This window comes from Balaenoptera physalus, assembly GCF_965194825.1.
Source record: "Balaenoptera physalus genome assembly, contig: HAP1_SCAFFOLD_550, whole genome shotgun sequence".
NCBI classification, from domain to species: Eukaryota; Metazoa; Chordata; class Mammalia; order Artiodactyla; family Balaenopteridae; genus Balaenoptera; species Balaenoptera physalus.
Window position 1 is genome coordinate 402658 of NW_028126182.1, and position 21276 is coordinate 423933.

A 21276-nucleotide genomic window follows, 5' to 3' on the forward strand; every position below is an offset into this window, starting at 1 on the left:
CTTTAAGTATATCCTGCCACTCCCTTCTGGCTTGCAGAGTTTCTGCTGAAAGATCAGATGTTAACCTTATGGGGATTCCCTTGTGTGTTATTTGTTTTTTTTCCCTTGCTGCCTTTAATATGTTTTCCTTATATTTAATTTTTGACAGTTTGATTAATATGTGTCTTGGTGTGTTTCTCCTTGGGTTTATCCTGTATGGGACTCTCTGTGCTTCCAGGACTTGATTAACTATTTCCTTTCCCATATTAGGGAAGTTTTCAACTATAATCTCTTCAAATATCTTCTCAGTCCCTTTCTTTTTCTCTTCTTCTTCTGGGACCCCTATAATTCGAATGTTGGCACGTTTAATGTTGTCCCAGAGGTCTCTGAGACTGTCCTCAGTTCTTTTCATTCTTTTTTCTTTATCCTGCTCTGCAGTAGTTATTTCCACCATTTTATCTTCCAGGTCACTTATCCTTTCTTCTGCCTCAGTTATTCTGCTATTGATCCCATCTAGAGTATTTTTAATTTCATTTATTGTGGTTTTCATCATTGCTTGGTTCCTCTTTAGTTCTTCTACGTCCTTGTTAAATGTTTCTTGCATTTTGTCTATTCTATTTCCAAGATTTTGGATCATCCTTACTATCATTATTCTGAATTCTTTTTCAGGTAGACTACCTATTTCCTCTTCATTTGTTAGGTCTGGTGTGTTTTGACCCTGCTCCTTCATCTGCTGTGTGTTTTTCTGTCATCTCATTTTGCTTATCTTACTGTGTTTGGGGTCTCCTTTTCACAGGCTGCAGGTTCGTAGTTCCTGTTGTTTTTGGTATCTGTCCCCAGTGGCTAAGGTTGGTTCAGTGGGTTGTGTAGGCTTCCTGGTGGAGGGAACTAGTGCCTGAGCTCTGGTGGATGAGGTTGGCTCTTGTCTTTCTGGTGGGCACGTCCACGTCTGGTGGTGTATTTTGGGGTGTCTGTGGCCTTATTATGATTTTAGGCAGCCTCTCTGCTAATGGATGGGGCTGTGTTCCTGTCTTGCTAGTTGTTTGGCATAGGGTGTCCAGCACTGTAGCTTGTTGGTCGTTGAGTGAAGCTGGGTCTTGATGTTGAGATAGAGATCTCTGAGAGATTTTTGCCGTTTGGTATTACGTGAAGCTGGGAGGTCTCTTGTGGACCAGTGTCCTGAAGTTGGCTCTCCCACCTCAGAGGCACGGCCCTGATGCCTGGCTGGAGCACCAAGAGCCTTTCGTCCACACGGCTCAGAGTAAAAGGGAGAAAAAATAGAAAGAAAGACAGAAAGAAAGAAAGAGGCTATAATATAGTGAAGTAAAATAAAGCTATTGTAAAGCAAAGCTATACAGACAAAATCGCACCCAGAAGCATATACATATACACTCACAAATAAAGGAAAAGGGGAAAAATTAATATATCCTGCTCCCAAAGTCCACCTCCTGAATTTGGGATGATTCGTTGTCTATTCAGGTATTCACCAGCTGCAGGCCCATCAAGTTGTTTGTGGAGTTTTAATCCGCTGCTTCTAAGGTTGCTGGGAGAGATTTCCCCTTATCTTCCCTGTTCGCACAGTTCCTGGGGTTCAGCTTTGGATTTGGACCCGCCTCTGCGTGTAGGTCGCCTGAGGGCGTCTATTCCCCGCACAGACAGGACAGGGTTAAAGGAGCAGCTGCTTCGGGGGCTCTGGCTCCCTCAGGCCGCGGGGAGGGAGGTGTACAGAGGAGGCGGGGTGAGCCTGCGGCGGCCGAGGCCGGCGTGACGTTGCACCAGCCTGAGGCGGGCAGTGCGTTCTCCCGGGGAACTTGTCCCCGGATCACGGGACCCTGGCAGTGGCAGGCTGCACAGGCTCCCGGGAGGGGCGATGTGGAGAGTGACTTGTGCTCACACACAGGCTTTTTGGAGGCGGCAGCAGCAGCCCCAGCGTCTCACGCCCGTCTCTGGGGTCCGTGCTGATCGCCGCGGCTCACGCCTTTCTCTGGAGTTCGTTTAGGCGGCACTCTGAATCCCCTCTCCTTGCGCGCCGCGAAACAAAGAGGCAAGAAAAAGTCTCTTGCCTCTTCGGCAGCTGCAGACTTTTTCCCGGACTCCCTACCAGCCAGCTGTGGTGCGCTAACCCCTTCAGGCTGTGTTCACGCCGCCAGCCCCAGTCCTCTCCCTGCGATTCAACCGAAACCGAAACCCGAGCCTCAGCTCCCAGCCCCGCCCGCCCCGCCAGGGGAGCAGACAAGCCTCTCGGGCTGGTGAGTGCTGCTCCGCGCCGAGCCTCTGTGCGGTAGTCTCTCCGTTTTTTTCCTCTGTGCCCCTGTTGCTGTGGGGTCTGCGGTGATCGCCGCGGCTCGCGCCCTTCTCTGGAGTTCGTTTAGGCGGCGCTCTGAATCCCCTCTCCTTGCGTGCCGCGAAACAAAGAGGCAAGAAAAAGTCTCTTGCCTCTTCGGCAGCTGCAGACTTTTTCCCGGTCTCCCTCCCAGCCCGCTGTTGTGCGCTAATCCCTTCAGGCTGTGTTCACGCTGCCAGCCTCAGTCCTCTCCCTGCGATCCGACCGAAGCGGAGCCTCAGCTCCCAGCCCCGCCCGCCCCACCAGGGGAGCAGACAAGCCTCTCGGGCTGGAGAGTGCTGCTCGGCGCCGAGCCTCTGTGCGGGAATCTCTCCGTTTTTCCCTCTGCGCCCCTGTTGCTGTGGGATCCGCGCTGGTAGCTGCGGCTCGCGCCCGTCTCTGAAGTTCGTTTAGGCAGCGCTCTGAATCCCCTCTCCTCGCGCACCAGGAAACAAAGAGGGAAGAAAAAGTCTCTTGCCTCTTCGGCAGCTGCAGACTTTTTCCCGGACTCCCTCTTGGCTAGCTGTGGTGCACTAACGCCTTCAGGCTGTGTTCACGCCGCCAACCCCAGTCCTCTCCCTGCGATCCGACCGAAGCCCGAGCCTCAGCTCCCAGCCCCGCCCGCCCCGGCGGGTGAGCAGACAAGCCTCTCGGGCTGGAGAGTGCTGCTCGGCGCCGAGCCTCCGTGCGGGAACCTCTCCGCTTTGCCCTCCGCACCCCTGTGGCTGCGCTCTCCTCCGTGGCTCCGAAGCTTCCCCCCTCTGCCACCCGCAGTCTCCGCCCGCAAAGGGGCTTCCTAGTGCGTGGAAACCTTTCCTCCTTCACGGCTCCCTCCCACTAGTGCAGGTGCCGTCCCTATTCTTTTGTCTCTGTTATTTCTTTTTTCTTTTGCCCTACCCAAGTACGGGGGGAGTTTCTTTCCTTTTTGGAGGTCGGACGTTTTCTGCCAGTGTTCAGTGGGTGTTCTGTAGGAGCAGTTCCACGTGTAGATGTATTTCTACTGTATCTGTGGGAAGGAAGGTGATCTCCGCGTCTTACTCTTCCGCCATCTTCCCGAGGACCCTCTCCTGCCTCATTTTGACTTTGTGAATAAGGTCTTTGAGAGTAGAAATCTTTAATTTTATAAAGTCCACCATATTTTTTTCTTTTGTGATTGGCCTTGTATGTTAAAACTCAAAGCTCGTGATCTATAGACGAAACCCAAGGTCATGTAGATTTTCTTCTATGTTTCTCTGTAATTTTCATAGCCTTGCATTTGAAATGTCTGTGAATAAATTTGTGTGAATTTGGAATAAGTTTTAAAGTTGGTGTCTAGGGACTTCCCTGGTTGTCCTGTGGCTAAGGCTCTGTGCTCCCAGTGTAGGGGGCCTGGGATCCATCCCTGGTCAGGGAACTAGATCCCACGTGCCTCAACTAAGAGTTCGCATGCTGCAACTTAAAAAAAAAAGGTCCCGTGTGACACAGCTAAGACCCAGCGAAGCTAAATAAATAAATATTAAAAAAGAATAAGTAAAGTCTGTGTCTATGATCATTTCATTTCTTACGGTTTCTAGTTAATTGCTCCTTAACTATTTTGGAGAATTCATGGGTTCATTTGGCTCTATTTCAATTTGAATTTCCACAGCAGAATGGATGTAGCAGAAGCCGTGTTTCCTCAGGACTCACTGGGGCTTTGGGACACTGTGGGGTCCAGTTCACGCTGACAGGAGCCAGGTGTCCTCTGGACCTGCTGGGAGGTGACGCTGCTAAAGGAAAAGGTGAGGAAAAGTGGGGGAGAAGCTTCTTGTGTCTAGTTGAGTGCTGAGGGTGTCTGTCCTCAGAGGACCCAGGAGAGGAAGGGCTTCATGTGGAACACTGGGTTTTTAGCCAGTTTTTGTGTGGTGTAGACAGACTGCAGTGTTCTTTGGTGTGTGGTGTCCAGTTTTGCCAGCACCATTTATTGAGGGGACTGTTGTTTCCCCAGTGTATGTTCTTGGCTCTTTTCTTGTGAATTAACTTACCGCATAACCGTAGGTTTATTTCTTGGGTCTCTGTCCTGTTCCTCTGGTCTGCGTGCCTGTTTTTGTGCCAATTGCACAAAACACTGTAGCTTCGTAATGTAGTGTGAAGTCAGGGAGGGAGATGCCTCCAACCTGTTCTCCTTTCTCAGACTCCCTTTGGCTATTCAGGGGCCTTTGTGTTTCCACACAAATGATAGGAACGATTGCTATATTTCTGTGAAGAATGCCATTGGAGTTCTGACCAGGCTTGCTTTGCATTTGAACATTGCTTTTGGTAGAATGGACATTTTAACAGTGTTCTTTGCATCCATGAACATGGGATAGCTTTCCATTCATTTGTGTCTATTCAGTTTATTTTATCAGTGTTTTACAGTTTTCAGTGTGCTTTCACATCCTTGGTTCAATTTATTCCTAGGTATTTTTTAGATGTAATTGTAAATGGGATTGTTTTCTTCATTTCTCTTTCTGATGGCACATTATTAGTGTATAGAAAGACAAGTGATTTTTAGGGCTTCCTTTGTGGCTCAGTGGTTAAGAATCTGCCTGCCAATACAGGGAACACGGGTTCGAGCCCTGGCCTGGGAAGATCCCACATGCTTCGGAACAACTAAGCCCGTGCGCCACAACTACTGAGCCTGTGCTCTGGAGCCCGCGAGTGACAACTGCTGAGGTTGTGTGCCACAACTACTGAAGCCTGCTGTCTTACAGCCCGTGCTCCACAACAAGAGAAGCCACCGCAATGAGAAGCCCGTGCACCGCAACGAAGAGTAGCCCCTGCTTGCCGCAGCTAGAGAAAGTCCGTGCACAGCAACAAAGACCCAATGCAGCCAAAGATAAATAAAGAAATAAATATTTTTTAAAAAATTTATTAAAAAAAAAAGAAAGAGAAGTGATTTTTGTGTACTGATTTTTTACGCTGCAGCTTTACTGAATTCGTTTATTAGTTCTAACAGGGTTTTTGGTGGTTTGATGTGGGAAACTAGAATTCAGAAATCCCACTGTTTCTACTACAGCCAGGTCATCCACAGCACGCAAGACACAGTGGCTCCTAATATAACCTTCCCATGGTGCCTGTTAATAACGTGTGGACCCTACAAGAATGATGAGCGTCACCACTTTAGGTGAACCGCATCTGGTTAAGGCTTGGCCTCTATTATGAAGTTTGATGTCTTCTCTGCTTTTTTTGGGCATGGTTTTGACCCGGTTCTTTTGAAAAGTAATGTACTCCCCAGTAATTTCAAGTTTATAAAAAAAACTATAGGTAGCAGTACAAAACACACCACCTCACATAAACTACTCCAGTGTGTTTTATGCAATACTGGGGTCCACTCCCAGGGAACCAGCACATAAAGACCCAAAGACGAAATTTTATGGTTCCACCTTATAATCCTATCCACAGGCCCACTTCAACATTCACCATCTCCGCAACTCTATGGAAATGTCTTTTCCCATTCTGATCCAGTTTTCTATTTCTGAAACCATTATTGAGACTTTCCCTCATTTTCAAAACCTTTATGGATTTAAAACACACGAGCTAAGTATGATCTGGGTGACCTTTTCTGCATGAGCTCTTTGACTTAGAATGTTTTCAGTGTTCATCCGTGTTCTAACACGTATCATCAGTGCTTCATTCATTTTTTTCATTGTGATTAAAACTAACATTTAACATTTAAACCATTTTGAGTATACAGTTCTGTGGCATTAACTACATTCACATTGTTGTACAAATATTCTCACCATCCATCTCCTGGACCGATTCATTTTCTCCATGGGAAACTCTGTATCAATGTCTCTACATTTTTGCCAAAATTTGTTATTTTTAATTCTCTTGATTATAGGCCTTCTAGTGTTTGTGGAGGGGTATGGCGCTGTGGTTATTAATGTGCATTTCCATCGTGACTAACGATGTTTAACATCTTTTCAGGTGTTTGTTGACCATTTGTATGTCTTATCTGGAGAAGGGTCTTTTCAAGTCCTTTTTCCATTTAAAAAACTGGGTTGTTTGCGGGGGCCTGCAGCTCCGCCGCCCGAGCCGGGTCCCGGCAAGCGATCGTCCTGGCGGCCTTGGCCTCGCTGAGACCAGCCTGGAGCGGTCTCCGCGCCGCAGGGGCCCGCGCGCCGGGGCATCGCTAGCGGCCTCGCAGGGGCGCCGCTTCCTGCCTCGCGCTCGCAGGAGGGGGGACGCCCGGCCCCAGGCGCCCGTGCCCGGAGTGTCGAGACCATGCTGTGCCGCGCGGACGCGGCGCCGGCGGGGCGGGTCTCGCTCGGCATTGGCTGCGGCTCACCTGAGCGCGCCGGCGGTCTGCGCGCCTCTCCCGGAAGTGGGCGTCCTGGCCGGAGCGCACCTGGCGCGGGGCGTCCTGGGGTTCCTCGCCGTCGGCCCCCGGCGACCCGGCGCGGGTCCGGGGAGCCAGCGCGCGGCGGCCGGGAACGACCCCTCCCGTGGGTCCCTGGCACCCCAGCGGCATCCGAGCGCGGAGCGGAGGGCCGCAGGCCGCAGGTAAGGGGACGGGGGCTCGTGGGGGTGGGTGGAGGAGGGAACCACAACTCACACCAGAGCTGTTCGGCACAGTCGCGGAGCCCCCTAACCTGGCGGCTGCAGGAAGGGCTCGCCTTTGAGTAGAGGCTTTGAGGACAGGCCCGAGCCTACCCCGTTCAATTTTACAAAACATCTGCTGGTGTAAAGCTCGCTCCCGCGCGGTTTTCCCAAGTAGCCAAGTGCCCCACGCGAGGTATCTGCAAGGAGAACCTGAGAGGGCCCGTAGCCCTGAGAGACTTGCCCTTGGCTTATGGCAAGGCCAAGGGATTTATCCTGCATGGTGATTTCTCCTGCTGAGAACCCCCAAACCCTACTCTGGCCAGCTGGCCCAGCTCTGCTTCCTGCATGTCTCCAGCCCGGGCCGGCCCTTGGCCACCTGCTGGGATGGGAAAGGGAAGGGTCTCAGAATTGCACCTTAGAAACTTGCCAGGGGGCATGGATTGAAAAACATGGGGGCCATTCAGGCAGCAGAGAAGGGAGAAGGGCACCTTGCTGCCCTTTCATTGTGGAATCGGTGGCGCTTCTGCTGAGAGGGGCCTTTCCATGGGGACCGCATGCAGTGTGTTTGGTGTCTTGGAACTGAAGAATTAGAACCTGTAAAATTTTCAATTTATGTGGTCCTTTAATTTAAAAACAAACCCCTAGAACCTTTGCTTTATAAATTGAGGTCTGAAAATTGGTCTGTTTTGCTTCCACTGTGACACTATATTAAGAAATGTGGATTTATTGAGAAAAGAGTCAGAATAGAGAAGGAAACAGAGAACTCAGAGGTACCAGTGTAGTTTGGCAAAGGCTGGGGGGAGTTCATTTGTCAATGCTGCTGGCTTTCAGTAGCCTGCAGCCATTCTCCTCCTGCGGCTGAGGGGGTATAAAGCTGTACTGGGTTGCTCTACTCTTCTTTTGTAGAATTCCAGCTCAGAGCCATCTCTTGATGTATAAGTATTTCGTAGACTAGGTTCCCAGGCAACCCCTGGAGGGCCAGAGGGGTTCCTTCCTTCATTATACCTGTCTGTTTGAATGAAAACCAGCAATGACATATTTTTCTTTAAATCTGGTTTATGGTCTATCATCCAAAAACCAGATTAGCTATTTCCTCACTCTCTCAATAGGCTCGAGTTCCTGGAAACTGAAACCTAGAGAGGGTGGAAGAGTGGCCGAGGGAGAACGGGAGAGCCTGCCGGGAACTGTGACTCCTGGGTTTTTAATGAGCTTCCTAAACAGCATGGTCATTAATTGGCAAGTGATGACCTTAAGGAGAAACTACTGGTGAAAATGTAAAAGTCTTTTGTTAACAATGTGCCCACCAGGTGCGCATCTTATGGAGTATTTTCATTGCATTTCCAACACCTGGGAGGGTGTTGGGCAGAGGGCAGGTGTTTAATAGATTTATTGAATAAGTTCAATTACATACAATTATATCAATGGAAGGGTCAGCAACACTATGAGGTTAGGGTTAGGGTTAGGGCCAGGGCCAGGGCCAGGGTCAGGGTCAGGGTCAGGGTCTTAGGGTTAGGGTTAAAAATGTAAGTTCTGGGGTTGGGCAGTTCTGGGTTCAGACCGTCGTTTACAAACTGTCTTCGTGCAAATCGTGTGTTTTTTTCCTAAGACTCAGCTTCTACCTTTATGAAACGGGGGTAGCAGTGGTGCTGATCCCAGAGGTTTTGTTGAGGCAAAGCTCTTTTCTCAGTTCCTAGCATGCGTGAGTGCTCAATGCACTCAGTTAATTTTATGGTTATTGACCCTGGAGATACTCCCCAAAGCTAAAGGCCAGAGGCCTGACTGGTGTGTTGAGGAGGTGGGTGCCTACTGTGAGCCCCAGGTGGCAGGTAGCCAGAGGAATGGAACAGCTGCTGCAGAGCGGGACTGTTTTCTCCTGCTTTAGACTATTCTGTATTTTCTAGATTTTCTTAAAAGAACCATGTAGATGGTTTTGTACCCTGGAAACTTCCAACAAAAACTTTAAAGACCTTATCCATGCAAACATTTACTCTAAAAAGCTGGAGAATGGAACTGAAGGCCTTATTTGGAGAACTTTCTGTATTCCCATTTCCTGGAATCTTCTGAAATGGAAACAAGTGGGGGAGGGGTGTGATCTGTACTAATTCTCTGAGCTCTTGGGTCTAATCACTGAGCATCCCTGCATCCCAGCTTCCTCCTGAGATCATGGGTACCTCTCAGTTCATAAATTCAAAAATTCCTTACTTAAGTAAATAAACACACAAAATACTTACATCAGTGGCCAACAATTCCTCACTGTCATCAATACTGGCCACGGTGACCTCTCCTTGGCTCACAAAGGGGAAGTCAAAGGGGTTGGTTGAAATGAGAAGCAGGTCTGTGAAGCAGAAGGATCCCTTTAGCATCTTATGCACAACTGACTCTGAGTTTTTTTTCCAATGTGATCGATTTGGAAGATGAGAATGATAACCAAGGAACTTACCCATAAGTTCCGGCTTCTTGTTTGACATGATTTGGTAAAAAATATGATAGCCTCTCTCACGGGATAACTGAAATGCCACCCTGGATTTTTCTAAGAGATCTAAGATAACAAAAAACGATGTGATTTTAGGGTCCCCAGGAGATGCCTCTGTGGCCAAAGCCAAGGTGCCAGATAGAGTGTTTGGACTCACAGGTTTCAATGTCCGCTGACACCAGCTTTCCTGTGGCTCCAAAGTGAATGCGAATGAACGTCCCCTGTCCAAAGACAGATTGAAAAACACAGTTATTTTCTTTCTATGGTACTGTAGCCAGCTTCTGTTAGGTACTACTGAGGATGGGTGGGCTGTGTAGGCTCACGGAGGAGGTGATGCCAGAAGCATGAGGACCTTCCTCCTCTCTGTTTGCTTGGCATCTGGTCCCCACGCTGGCTCAGCCAAGACTCAGGTAGCTCTGCCCAAAGCACCTGGCCCTGTTCCCACAGCTCTGGGGATGCCTGCAGGCTCCCTCTCAAGTCTCTGTTTGGGACCACCTCACATCTGACTGTCTCCTTGGTCTTTATCCTGCTCAAACTCTTTGTAACACCTTTGAACTGATAACCTGGTTGGACTACCTGACTTCTTTTTTGCCTCTGGATGTTACTTCTGAGATTTCTTGCCTCAGTTTTCCTTACTACTTACTACATGCAAACCTAGCTCCCAGGTCAGGCCTCCTGGCTCCCCAAAGACCCACCCAGCACTTGGGTTCCCCCAATCTTGGGGAGTGAGGGGTGAAATTATATATAGTATATATGTGTGTGTGTATACTCCCTTCTTACATCATCTGCTTAATTGGTCGCTACCACTCTGTGAGCCAATTGGAGGGCAAAAATATTGCCTTGCTTGTTCACCCACAGACCCTGGAATGTAGTACATCCTCAGTAGTATTCTCAGTATTCTCTGAATGAAGCCTAAGAAGAGTTAATGAAGGACCAGTGTAGGTTTATGTGAATTATGTGTTCACTCTTCAGGAGTTCTAGCTGCTGAATGCAAGTGCCTCTGGGTACTTGCTCTACTGGCCAGTGAAATTAGATAGGATACTGGATACTTGTTTATTTGCCAGTGTCAGAAGTAAATGCCTCTTTGGTTGAGCTAATCCTAAGTGAAACATTGAAGGATGGGACATATCCTTCAGTATCTTCAGTTTCAACTTCTTCCCAATTTTTGAGCTCTGCTGCCTCCAACAGGTTTTCCCTCCTCCCAGCACCTCCTGACTTGGAGAAGGTCAGATCTGCTAACTAACGTCACACTAAGGTTTTCATGGCTAATAAGTCAGTGGATACTGTTCAATGGACTTATGTATTTTAAAATGCTTCCACCTGAAGAGACCAATTTTAGCACAGAGAAGTCATTTTGTACTTGTGGAATTTGAATCTTGAATCCTTGTGACTTCAGGAGGCTCTGAGGTGATGCTGATTAGTTAGGGAAGGACAGCTAAATCTTCCTTCGGCTGGGAATAAGACAAAATGTTCTTTGAAGGGTTATCAGAATATCCCGGTTGGGCAGCTTGATCTGAAGCGCTTGGGGGTAGACTAAGGCCAGGTATATCCTAGTTTATGTGGCCAATTTTCATATTCAGCATTGGAGGAGAGGGTTTTCTTTCTGGGGGTCATTGACAATTGGACTGAGTCTTAATGAATCTCAAGGAGTTGTCATTCCTCACGGTCTCGGCATTTCCAAAGGCCTCCAGGAGGGGGTTGGCCTGGATGATCTGGTCTTCCAGGGTTCCCTAATAATATGTGAGAAGAGGAAAAGAGAGGACTTTGGACGTCTTCCAAAGTAACTTCCCAGTGACTCAAAAGTGTGGATGCTCTGGGAAGGTCCCAGGGAGAGATGTCGCCCAGCTCAGGCTGGTGGCAGGTACAGTTGTGCTGAGTACCCACAGGCCCATCCCCACCCCACCCAAGGAGGCTTCAAGGTCCCATCGTAGAAGGAGTCTTAGCACAGCATCAAAGTGGCTTCTGGCCACACCAGGTTCCAGGTTGGAGCCCTACCCGCTACCTCTCAATCTCCCAGATGGCCTTTCTTCTCTGATAACATTTTATTATAAATTATGGATTTGTAAAATATAGACCTCTGTTCCTGCATGCACCAGGACCCATTTGTACAGATATTCGGGTTCAGAAGTAGAAACAGACTGTGAGCAATGAAAGTGACCCACATGACAGAAACAGTGGTTCTCAAAACAATGTTTAAGTTGCATAAAATATTTTGTGAGAATTATTACGTATAAATCCACTTATAGAAAGCAGAGTTTTCACCTTTCCCCCTTCCCCACATGATTGCTTGCCTTTCTGACTTCAGAGCTGTTTGGAAACTACTGTCCAGCCCAGTGGTTCTCAAAGTGTGATCCCTGGACAGGGCATGAACAATGGGAACATGACAGAAATGCAACATGCCAGGATTTTGAATGTGAGACAGGAATTTCAGTCAGAAATTCTGGGCCTGGGGACCAGCAATCCGTTGTTAACAAACCCTCCTGGTGATTCTGACGTGCACTCCAGTTTGAGAACCACTGGCCTAAACCATTCCTTCGCCAAAGGAGGATGTGGAGTTGTTCAAGGTCACTCGGCTGTTGCTGATGGAGCTGGTGCTAGAGCCCGAGTCCACAAGGTGAAGCCATTTCCTGCCTTGCCCCGTAAACACCCCCTGGGGCAGGACCTCGTGCTGTGCATCTCTGCTGAGCACAAAGCCCTGCGGACACTTGGGGCTCACCTGGGCTTTCAGTTATACTCATTCCAGCAAGCCTTCCAGGTGCAGGAAGCTGCTCACCTGCATCTTGCCCGGCCGCTGCGCCTTCCTCTTCTCCCCAGTGACCGCAATTGCTGCAAAGTACTGTATCACACGCTTGGTGTTCACTGTCTTCCCAGCCCCGGATTCTCCACTGTTGATTTAAAAGTAAGTGAGAGGGACTTCCCTGGTGGTCCAGTGGTAAAGAACCCACCTTGCAATGCAAGGGACGCGGGTTCAATCCCTGGTCAGGGAACTAAGATCCCACATGCCGTGGGGCAACCGAGCCTGCACGCCATAACTACTGAGCTTGCGCGCCTCAATTAGAGCCCACGTGCCACAAACTACAGAGCCCACGTGCTCTGGTGCCCGCGTGCCACAACTACAGAGCCCACGCACTCTGGAGCCTGTGTGCCACAACTAGAGAAGAGAAAACCCGCCTGCCACAACTAGAGAGAAGCCTGTACACCACAGCGAAGAGCCCACGCGCCCCAACAAAAGATCCCGAGTGCTGCAACTAAGACCCGACGCACCCAAAAATAAATAAAATATAATAAAGTAAAATAAAATAAAATAAAGTGAGATACACAGACATAGAGAACAGACTTGTAATTGCCAAGGGGACCAAGGAAAGGGGGAATGGAGGACAAATGGATTGAGAGTTTGGGATGAGTAGATGCAAACTATTAGATATAGAATGCATAACCAACAAGGTCCTACTGCATTGCACAGGGAACTATATTCAATACCTTGTGATAAAACAAAATGGAAAAGAATATGAAAAGGAATATATGTGTATAACTGAATCACTTTGCTGTACAGCAGACATTAATACAACATTGTAAATCAAGTATACTTCAATAAAATAATTTTTTTTTTTAAAAGTAAGTGAGCTAAAGGAGAGCAGAAGGAATGGACAGCCCCTTCCAAGTCATCATGGCAACAACACAGGTTACTCACGCGATGAGGACGGACTGGTTGTCTCGATCTAGAAATGCAGAAGGAAGCAGGACAGAATAAATAAACAACATACAGGCAGGATATACAAATCAGGCAACATTGGGGGTAGACAGAGCCCATGAGTTCTAGTTCTGGCTTTGCCATTAACTAGTGGTGTGATGATTTGGGCATGTCGAATCTTCTTGGAGACAATTTGTGCAGATTTCCCAAATGCTGGATGTGTAACGTGGGCAGCATGGGAAGTGAACGGTGAGTCCCACAGTGTGGAAGTTATTCGTGTTCACAGATCTTTACCTCCTCAATAGCACTTTCTTATCTCCCTTTTCAACAAAGAAAGCAAGTCTCAGACTTAGAACTTGTAAGAAGCCACAGCTTCTAATTAGAATTTATGGACACTGATTTGTTGTCATTGCCTTTTTCTTTCACCTTTACTTTCTACTTGTGGACAGTGACCGTGATTTTCCATTTACAAGAGTGTTATAGGTTGAATTGTGTTCCCCCCAACAAACTAATATGTTGAGGCCCTAACTAACCCCCAGTACCTCAAAATGTGACCTTATTTGGAAATAGAGTCATTGCAGATGTAATTAGTGAAGATGAGGTCATACTGGAGTAGGTGGGCCCCTAATCCAATATGACTGGTGTCCTTATAAAAAGAGAAATTTGGAGACAGATGAGAACACAATGTGAAGATGAAAATGCAGATCAAGGTGATGAGTCTATAAGCCAAGGGATGGCAAGGATGGCCAGCAAACCACCGGAAGCTGGGAGAGTGGCCTGGACCACATTCTCCCTCTCGGCCCTCAGAGGGAACCAACCCTGCTGACACCTTGATCTCAGACTTCCAGGCTCCAGAGCTGTGACACAAAGCATTTCTGTTGCTTAGGCCACCCAGTGTGTAGTACTTGGTTACGGCAGTCCTAAGAAACTAATGCTAATAGTGATATTATTCTTCCTTTTTTTAAAAAATAGTTTTCCTCCAGATCAAAGGGCAGATTTGTTCGGTTCCTATTTTATTTTTATTTTTGGCCACGCCACGTGGCATGTGGGATCTTAGTTCCCTGACCAGGTATCGAATCCGTGTCCCCTGCAGTGGAAGCACAGAGTCTTAACCATTGGACCGCCAGGGAATTCCCTATTCTTCCTTTTTGAAATGCATGGAACTTCAGTCACTATAAGGAAAGATTTTAAATATGCAGAAATGGCCAGGATTGCGAATGTGACATTGGAATGGCTGAAGTTTGGGCAACATTGTCCTGGATGACTTTTAAGCATCTTCAGATCTCAGATGCTTGCTTCTACTTCTTCTCTCTGCACCAAGTCAAATCAAGTGAAAGTTGAACAGACCGAAGTGATGTTAGGCATGACAAGGGTGACAGTATTACCACATCTCTGCTATTTCATCTGCTATTCTGGAAATTTAAGGAGGAGAAAGAGGGAGCCTGAGAAAACAGGTGAAGGGAAGTTGCTGTGCCCATTTCTCCAACTTTGCATTCCTAAGTGGCTACTAATATAGTCTCTCTTCCAAGTGTGTTCCTGTTGAGGGTTTCTTTGGAGGTGGGGGCAGTGCATCTCCTTGTGCTTCACATCCACCCCCAGAGAAGCATGTACTTAGTGTGGCTTCAGTCCCAAGCTCTGGCTTAAGAACCGTGACTGGTAATGGAAGATACTGCGCCCTGGCTTTCCATCCTGACATCCTCTGAATCTACTGAGGTCACTTTGGTCACTGCACCGTTTGGATGACCAAAGCCTGTGAAGGGCTCGAGTAATTACCTAAGAACCAGTGCAGTTAAAGGACTTGAATACTTCACTAAAAATATTTTTTAAAATATGGATTAAAGAAATTACTCACCAGTCAACATGAACTGATAGGCGTTGTCAGAGATGGAGAAGATGTGGGGCGGGGCCTCCTGGTGCTTTTTGCCTCTGTAGGCCGTCACCACCTCAGGGTTGTACACCGGCAGCCACTGGTAGGTGTTGACGGTGACACAGAAGAGGCCTGAGTAGGTCTGAGAAAATCAGAAAATTCAACCTATGGATCTTGACTTTACTAAGAGAAGGAAATGGAATAAAGAGAGGTTGAAGGGTACTCACGTAGATCATCCAGGCTGTGTAACGCTCTTTGAGGTTGTACAGCACTCCTGGCTCGTGTAGGTGGGTCATCATGGCCATGTCCTCGATCTTGTCAAATTTGGGAGGGTTCATGGGGAAGACTTGGTCACTGTTCGGAGTGAGTGTCTGGATATTGAGAGGAAAAATCACATGATGAGTGGGAGAGCCGATGTGGTGACCTACCAATGGGGTGAAAATGGTGAGATACTGTGGTGAGATTACCCCATTACCGTGGTTAACTTTATGGATCATTTCTGTGCCCAGAGATGATCCGTAAATAACTGTTCTTGATAAATCTAAGACTGGTCAAACTGTATAACCAGTTCTGGTCTGATGCCCCCAAGTCAGCATGCCATTCTGTGTGCCAGAAGAGGGTTACAGGTGTGCAAAGTTATAGAGCCCTTCAGCCTCAGGGTGGCCAGGTGGAACTCAGGATGGCCAAGGCCACAGCAGCTTGCCTCTGTTTACCCCATTTGCTATGAGTGCTGAAATGAGATCAAGCTTGGAAGATTGGAAAAAAACTCTTCCAGTGTATTCTGTAAATCTCCACCTCAATACCTCTGCTCATGTGGGTCCCTTTGTCTGGAATATATCTACATTGAAATTACATCTAGCAACCTTCAAAGCTCTTCTGAAGTGTCACCTCTTCCATGACCTGTTTCTGCTCTCCCCTGTCTTTTCAAGGCTTCCAGAATTCCTTGCACCGCTGCCCTAATAGTTAAAACATTTGGACTTGAAGCATGGTCCATGCCTGAACAGTATTTTGAGACTATTACCTAATTTTCCCCTCTCTGTTTTCCCTCACCTTTAAGCATACAACTGGCACTCCATTACTCAGGAAAGGTAGAAAATAGGGCATAAAAGCGAGAGAGCCTGTAAGCCTTTCTAGCGTTTGTTTTCCAAAAGCCCGAATCCTCAGAAGAGCTTTGAGGGTTTTACCGAAAAGATAAAAGGGAGGAGATTTGTTGATATAGACCAGATCTCTTGAGGAAAGGAAGCCCTTCTGCCCCACCACCCTAAACTAGAGATAGAGGGACATACAAAATAGCAAAAGGAAGATGGAAAAATCTGTGTGTCCTGAAGGTTCAGAAACTGGGGCGCTCCTTCCACTTCCGGGACTGCAGGGCCTGCAGTCCCCCGGGCTCCCGCACGCACCGACTTGCCAACGAGACAAAGGACGGGGGCGCGCTGGCAACGGCGACCCGTGGCGTCATGCGTCGCGGGGCGCGCCTCGGCCTGAGCATTTGCACGCGTCCTGGGAGCCGCTGACGGGCCTGCGCGCCGGTACGGAGCTGGAGGCAGTCCGCGGGGGCCCAAAGACGGAGAGGGCGGGGCCGGCTCCGGGACCGAGGCGGCAACACGCCGAGCGAGCGCCTGTGCCCGAGGGCAGCGATGCTGTGGTTCCAGGGCGCCATTCCGGCCGCCATCGCGTCGGCCAAGAGGAGCGGCGCGGTCTTCGTGGTGTTCGTGGCAGGTGATGATGAACAGGCTACACAGATGGCTGCAAGTTGGGAAGATGAGAAAGTGACAGAAGCATCTTCAAACAGTTTTGTTGCTGTGAAAATCGATACCAAAAGTGAAGCCTGCCTACAGTTTTCACAGATCTATCCTGTAGTGTGTGTTCCATCCAGTTTCTTTATTGGAGACAGTGGAATTCCCTTGGAAGTAATAGCAGGAAGTGTTCCTGCAGATGAACTTGTTACCAGAATCCACAAAGTCCGGCAGATGCACTCGTTAAAAGGTGAAATATCAGTGGCAAATAGTGGCCAGTGAGAAAGTTCAGTCTCTACTCCATCCACCTCATTTGATCAGAACAACACTTCTGAAAACTGTCAGTCCAGAAATGTAGAGCTCTGTGAGACACCACCCACTTCTGATACAAAGTCAGATTCTGCAACAGGAGGAGAAATTTCAGGCCAGGCCACTGTGTCTCCAGAGCCTGGTGGATGTTCAAATCAGAGACCTACAGAGGAGCTCACCGTCAGAGTGGAAAGACTAACCAAAAATCTTGAAGAAAAGAGAGAAGAGAAAAGGAAAGAGGAAGAACAGAGAGAGATTAAGGAGGAAATTGAGAGGAGGAAAACTGGAAAAGAAATGTTGGATTATAAAAGAAAGCAAGAAGAAGAATTAACAAAAAGAGTGTTAGAGGAAAGGAACAGAGAAAAGGCAGAAGATAGGGCAGCTCGAGAGCGTATAAAACAGAAGATTGCACTGGACCACGCCGAGAGAGCTGCTCGTTTTGCAAAGACAAAGGAAGAAGTAGAAGCTGCTAAAGCTGCTGCCCTGCTGGCCAAACAGGCAGAAATGGAAGTCAAGAGAGACTCTTCCACAACAGAAAGAAGCAGTGTTGAGAGAATTCAATTCCATCTTCCTGATGGTTCTTCCTTCACAAATCAGTTCCCTTCTGATGCTCCTCTAGAAGAAGCAAGGCAGTTTGCTGCACAGACTGTTGGCAACACTTACGGTAATTTTTCATTAGCAACAATGTTTCCCAGGAGGGAATTTACCAAAGAAGATTATAAAAAGAAATTACTGGATTTGGAACTTGCCCCAAGTGCTTCAGTGGTACTGTTGCCAGCAGGAAGACCAACTACATCCATGGTACATTCTTCCAGTGGCGACTTTTGGACATTCTTGGGGACAGTACTTTACCCATTCCTTGCCATCTGGAGATTGATTAGCAACTTCTTATTTGGTACTCCTCCTCCTGCACAGACCTCGGTGAGAGCAGCATCATTGGAATCCTCAAACCTTGCATCCTCTAGCAACTCAGAAAAAAGGGAACCAGTCAGAAAAAGAGTGCTGGAGAAACGGGGGGAAGACTTTAAAAAGGAGGGCAAGATATACAGATTGAGGACTCAAGACGATGGTGAAGATGAAAACAACACTTGGAATGGAAATTCTACTCAACAGATGCAGTGTGACAAGGACAATATGTGCAGTAATCATTGTTTCTCTTATGATTTAATTCAACTGAAATTCTACTGGAGAAGTGGGACTGCTTTATGTTTTCCAACTCATCTACAAAGTGTCTCTTTATTCCTGCTTAGTGGGTTAAAGTTGTTTAACCTCAGATAAGTCAAGAGATAAAATAACTGGCTGCTAGGTCCTTGTATATGGTAACCAACTGCTAGAAGCCTAAAATAGCAAAAGGTCTGCGACAGCCTCCCTTTATCAGCTTTCTTGTTTAGTATTTCATATGCCCATTAGCCCTGTGCTCTCAGATGATATGTTTTGTTTAGGGCTGTTTTGCTCCAGAACTCCTCAGCCCACACAAAGTAACTGGTGTGTCACTGAATAATTTGATCTTGAGTCAGAGCGTTTTAACTAGCCAATCAGATGATAATTTGGGTTTAACTTTTCTCTTCTTGCTCATCAGCTGCAAGCAAAATCTTGTAGTTTTTAATCTTACTTAAACACTGGATAAAAAAATCTTTTCCAAAAAAAAAAAAAGAAAGAAACTGGGGCTTGTTTCTTAGCAATCCTTCAGGGGGGCAGTGACACCCCATGTGGTATTACTGAAAATGTGGCATGGCTCTGGGGAGGGGACCCCAATAGTAACTCCAGAAAATTTATTTCCTTCCCTGTGAAAAGAGGCTGACACCAGAGGTTAAGTTTAATAATAACAATCATCATCATCATCATCGTCATCATCATCTGTCTTGTATGCTTGAATTTGTGAACTGCGATTCATACCTACCATGTACTCTTTTTTTAAAAAATTATTTTATTTATTTATTTTTGGCTGCGTTGGGTCTTCCTTACTGCACACGGGCTTTTCTCTAGTTGTGGCGAGTGGGGGCTACTCTTCGTTGCAGTGCACGGTCTTCTCATTGTCATGGCTTCTCTTGTTGCAGAGCACAGGCTCTAGGCACATGGGCTTCAGTAGTTGTGGTGCACGGGCTGAGTAGTTGTGGCTCGCGGGCTCTAGAGTGCAGGCTCAGTAGTTGTGGAACACGGGCTTAGTTGCTCCGCGGCATGTGGGATCTTCTGGGACCGGGGATTGACCCCGTGTCCCCTGCATCGGCAGGCGGATTCTTAACCTCTGTGCCACCAGGGAAGTCCCCATACCCACCATGTACTCTTGATTCCTACACTAGATGATAAACTTTGGGGAAGCGGGAATGAGATTTGCTCATATTTGCAGAGTGATAGACACTGTGACCTAGACATGGTGCGTGTCCAGTAAGGATTGAATTGAATGGTGCTCTGTAATTCTCTGCATTAAATTAGGCATTGCCTCTGGAGCTCCCTCTGTAAGTCACTCTGCAGCCTAGAGAGTTCTATTTGGTATATTCGCCCATCCAGCAGCAATCTGTATCAATCTCTCCCTTAAACAGTCCAAACTCTTCCACCACCACCTTCCCCTTTCTCCAAAGCAAACATCATAAAAACTCTCAAAGCACAAGTCCTCGAAGGAAAGAGCCAGAGGAAAGGTATGTGCCATGGCAGTTTTTACCTGTGACTTCACTCAGAGTAGATCAATGTGAGTCTTGTTCTATCTTCAGATTCCTATGGGCCAGCATGCAATTTCTACTATTCTACTCCAAAGGCAAAGGGGGATGCCCATGTTAGCAAGGACATCTGAGATCAACACTTACCCGGTTGTCGAGGGTCTCGACTGTGACTTTGTCATTTTCCTTGCTCTGGATCATACCTTTCACATAAAATTCCTTATCATCCACTGCAAAGCAAGCTTTATTAGAATCAAATGGGCGATTTTGAGCCTCGATTCTCTCCTTCTCTGATTTCCACAGGTAGGGAGCTGCTTCTCCAAAAATGGCCATCTCTGCATCAGAGCTCATGACTGCAGGGGCTGGGAAGACCAGGGCTGCTGAGTCTGGAGCTTTGGGGAGCTCCATCCTGTTATTTCCATTCAGACAGGGGCCAGATTCAAAAGTTCCTGGGATTAACCTACGTTCTGAGGAATCCAGGACCTGGTATAGGGGCCTAGATTGGGCAAGTGGGGGTGAGCTAAAGGAGATATTTTACTCCAAGAAAAAAGTTTGAGGGGACATCTCTTAGTCCAGCTCCAGGTGTGGAAGTCTAAGCCAATTAGAGGAAACCAAGCTGAGCCTAATAAAGGAGGCCTCAGAAAATACTTCCTTAATTACACATCACATTTGAGCCTCATGATCTCGGTGTCATTCCCAAATCTTAAGGGTGTCTGAAAAGAATTACTGGAATGTTGATAATTCCTAGTAGAAAGTTCAGATAGCCCAGTGAAAAGTAATGACTTGAATATAAAGTACTGCCACACTTGTTTAGCCAATTACAGGCAACAAGGTGATAGGAGACATTATGGCCTAGTGCAATGGTTCCAAACTTTAATATGGACCAGAATTACCTGGAGAGCTTGTTAAAACACAGATTTCTGGGCCTCAGCCCCAGAGCCTCTGATTCAGTAGGTATGGGATGGGGCCTGAGAATATGCATTTCCACCAAGTTCTTAGGCAATGCTGGTGGTGCATTCATCAGCTGATGGTGAATTCATCATTGTGGTCCAGGGACCACACTCTGAGAACTGCTGGTGTAGGGCCTTCTGACTCCAAGAGTGGTCCTTGAACACGTTGCATCAGCATCACCGAGGAGTTGTTAGACATTCAGAATCTCAGAACCACCCCGCATTACAAAACCAGAATCTGCACTTTAACAAGATCTCCAGGTGATTTCTAGGCATAGTAGAGTTGAGAAGTACTGGGCTTAAGGCAGGGGTCTCCAAACTTTAGTTATGTGTAGCAGTGTCGGGGTGTGACAAACAGTGTTTAATTAAATACCTGCTTTAGAACTCACTGCTTAGCGTGTGTGTGTGTGTGCATGTGCGTGTATGGTGTGTCTATGTATCTTTCTGCCTCTCTCTCTCTGTCCACCCTCCCGCTCATCCCTCCCGTCACTTCTTTCCAAACCATCCCCTTTCACAGACCTTCTCTTTATGTGTTTTCCTTGCTTAGAAGCTAGAAAATTTGGCTTAAAGTCCCGGCACTGAACTTGGTCAAACCACTTAACTTCTTTGGGCCACTAATTTCACTTAAAATGAAGAAGCAAGCCTAGCTCATTTCTAAGGCCCCTGCAGGTTGTGTGACTTTTCTGGTTCCTTTTCCTCATCTGCATTTGCTTTTCCTGTTCCCTCTGGACCTCTTCCCGTATCCTTCCTGACCC

The 21276-nt window shown here is 47.5% G+C and overlaps 1 protein-coding gene, 1 long non-coding RNA gene and 1 pseudogene across 3 annotated transcripts in view; 2 read left to right on the forward strand and 1 right to left on the reverse strand.

The window, feature by feature from the left end:
• The first annotated feature begins 6687 nt into the window (after window positions 1-6687).
• The window catches only part of LOC309653529, a 51681-nt gene continuing 37092 nt past the window's right edge, over window positions 6688-21276 (forward strand). The window contains exon 1 of the long non-coding RNA XR_014259240.1: window positions 6688-6802. This is a non-coding gene — a long non-coding RNA (uncharacterized lncRNA). The remainder of the gene's footprint in view (window positions 6803-21276) is intronic.
• LOC309653527 (myosin-13-like) lies at window positions 7731-19979 on the reverse strand (the record flags this gene model as incomplete). The annotated part of the gene is made up of 9 exons (XM_082478457.1): window positions 7731-7850; window positions 9073-9176; window positions 9282-9380; window positions 9472-9535; window positions 12088-12199; window positions 13006-13033; window positions 14858-15014; window positions 15100-15243; window positions 19719-19979. The coding sequence occupies 9 exons, from the start codon at window positions 19977-19979 to the stop codon at window positions 7731-7733; spliced, it is 1089 nt and encodes a 362-aa protein (XP_082334583.1).
• LOC309653532 (UBX domain-containing protein 4 pseudogene) lies at window positions 16431-18704 on the forward strand (annotated as a pseudogene). The gene has a single exon. The product of its transcript is annotated as a UBX domain-containing protein 4 pseudogene (transcript).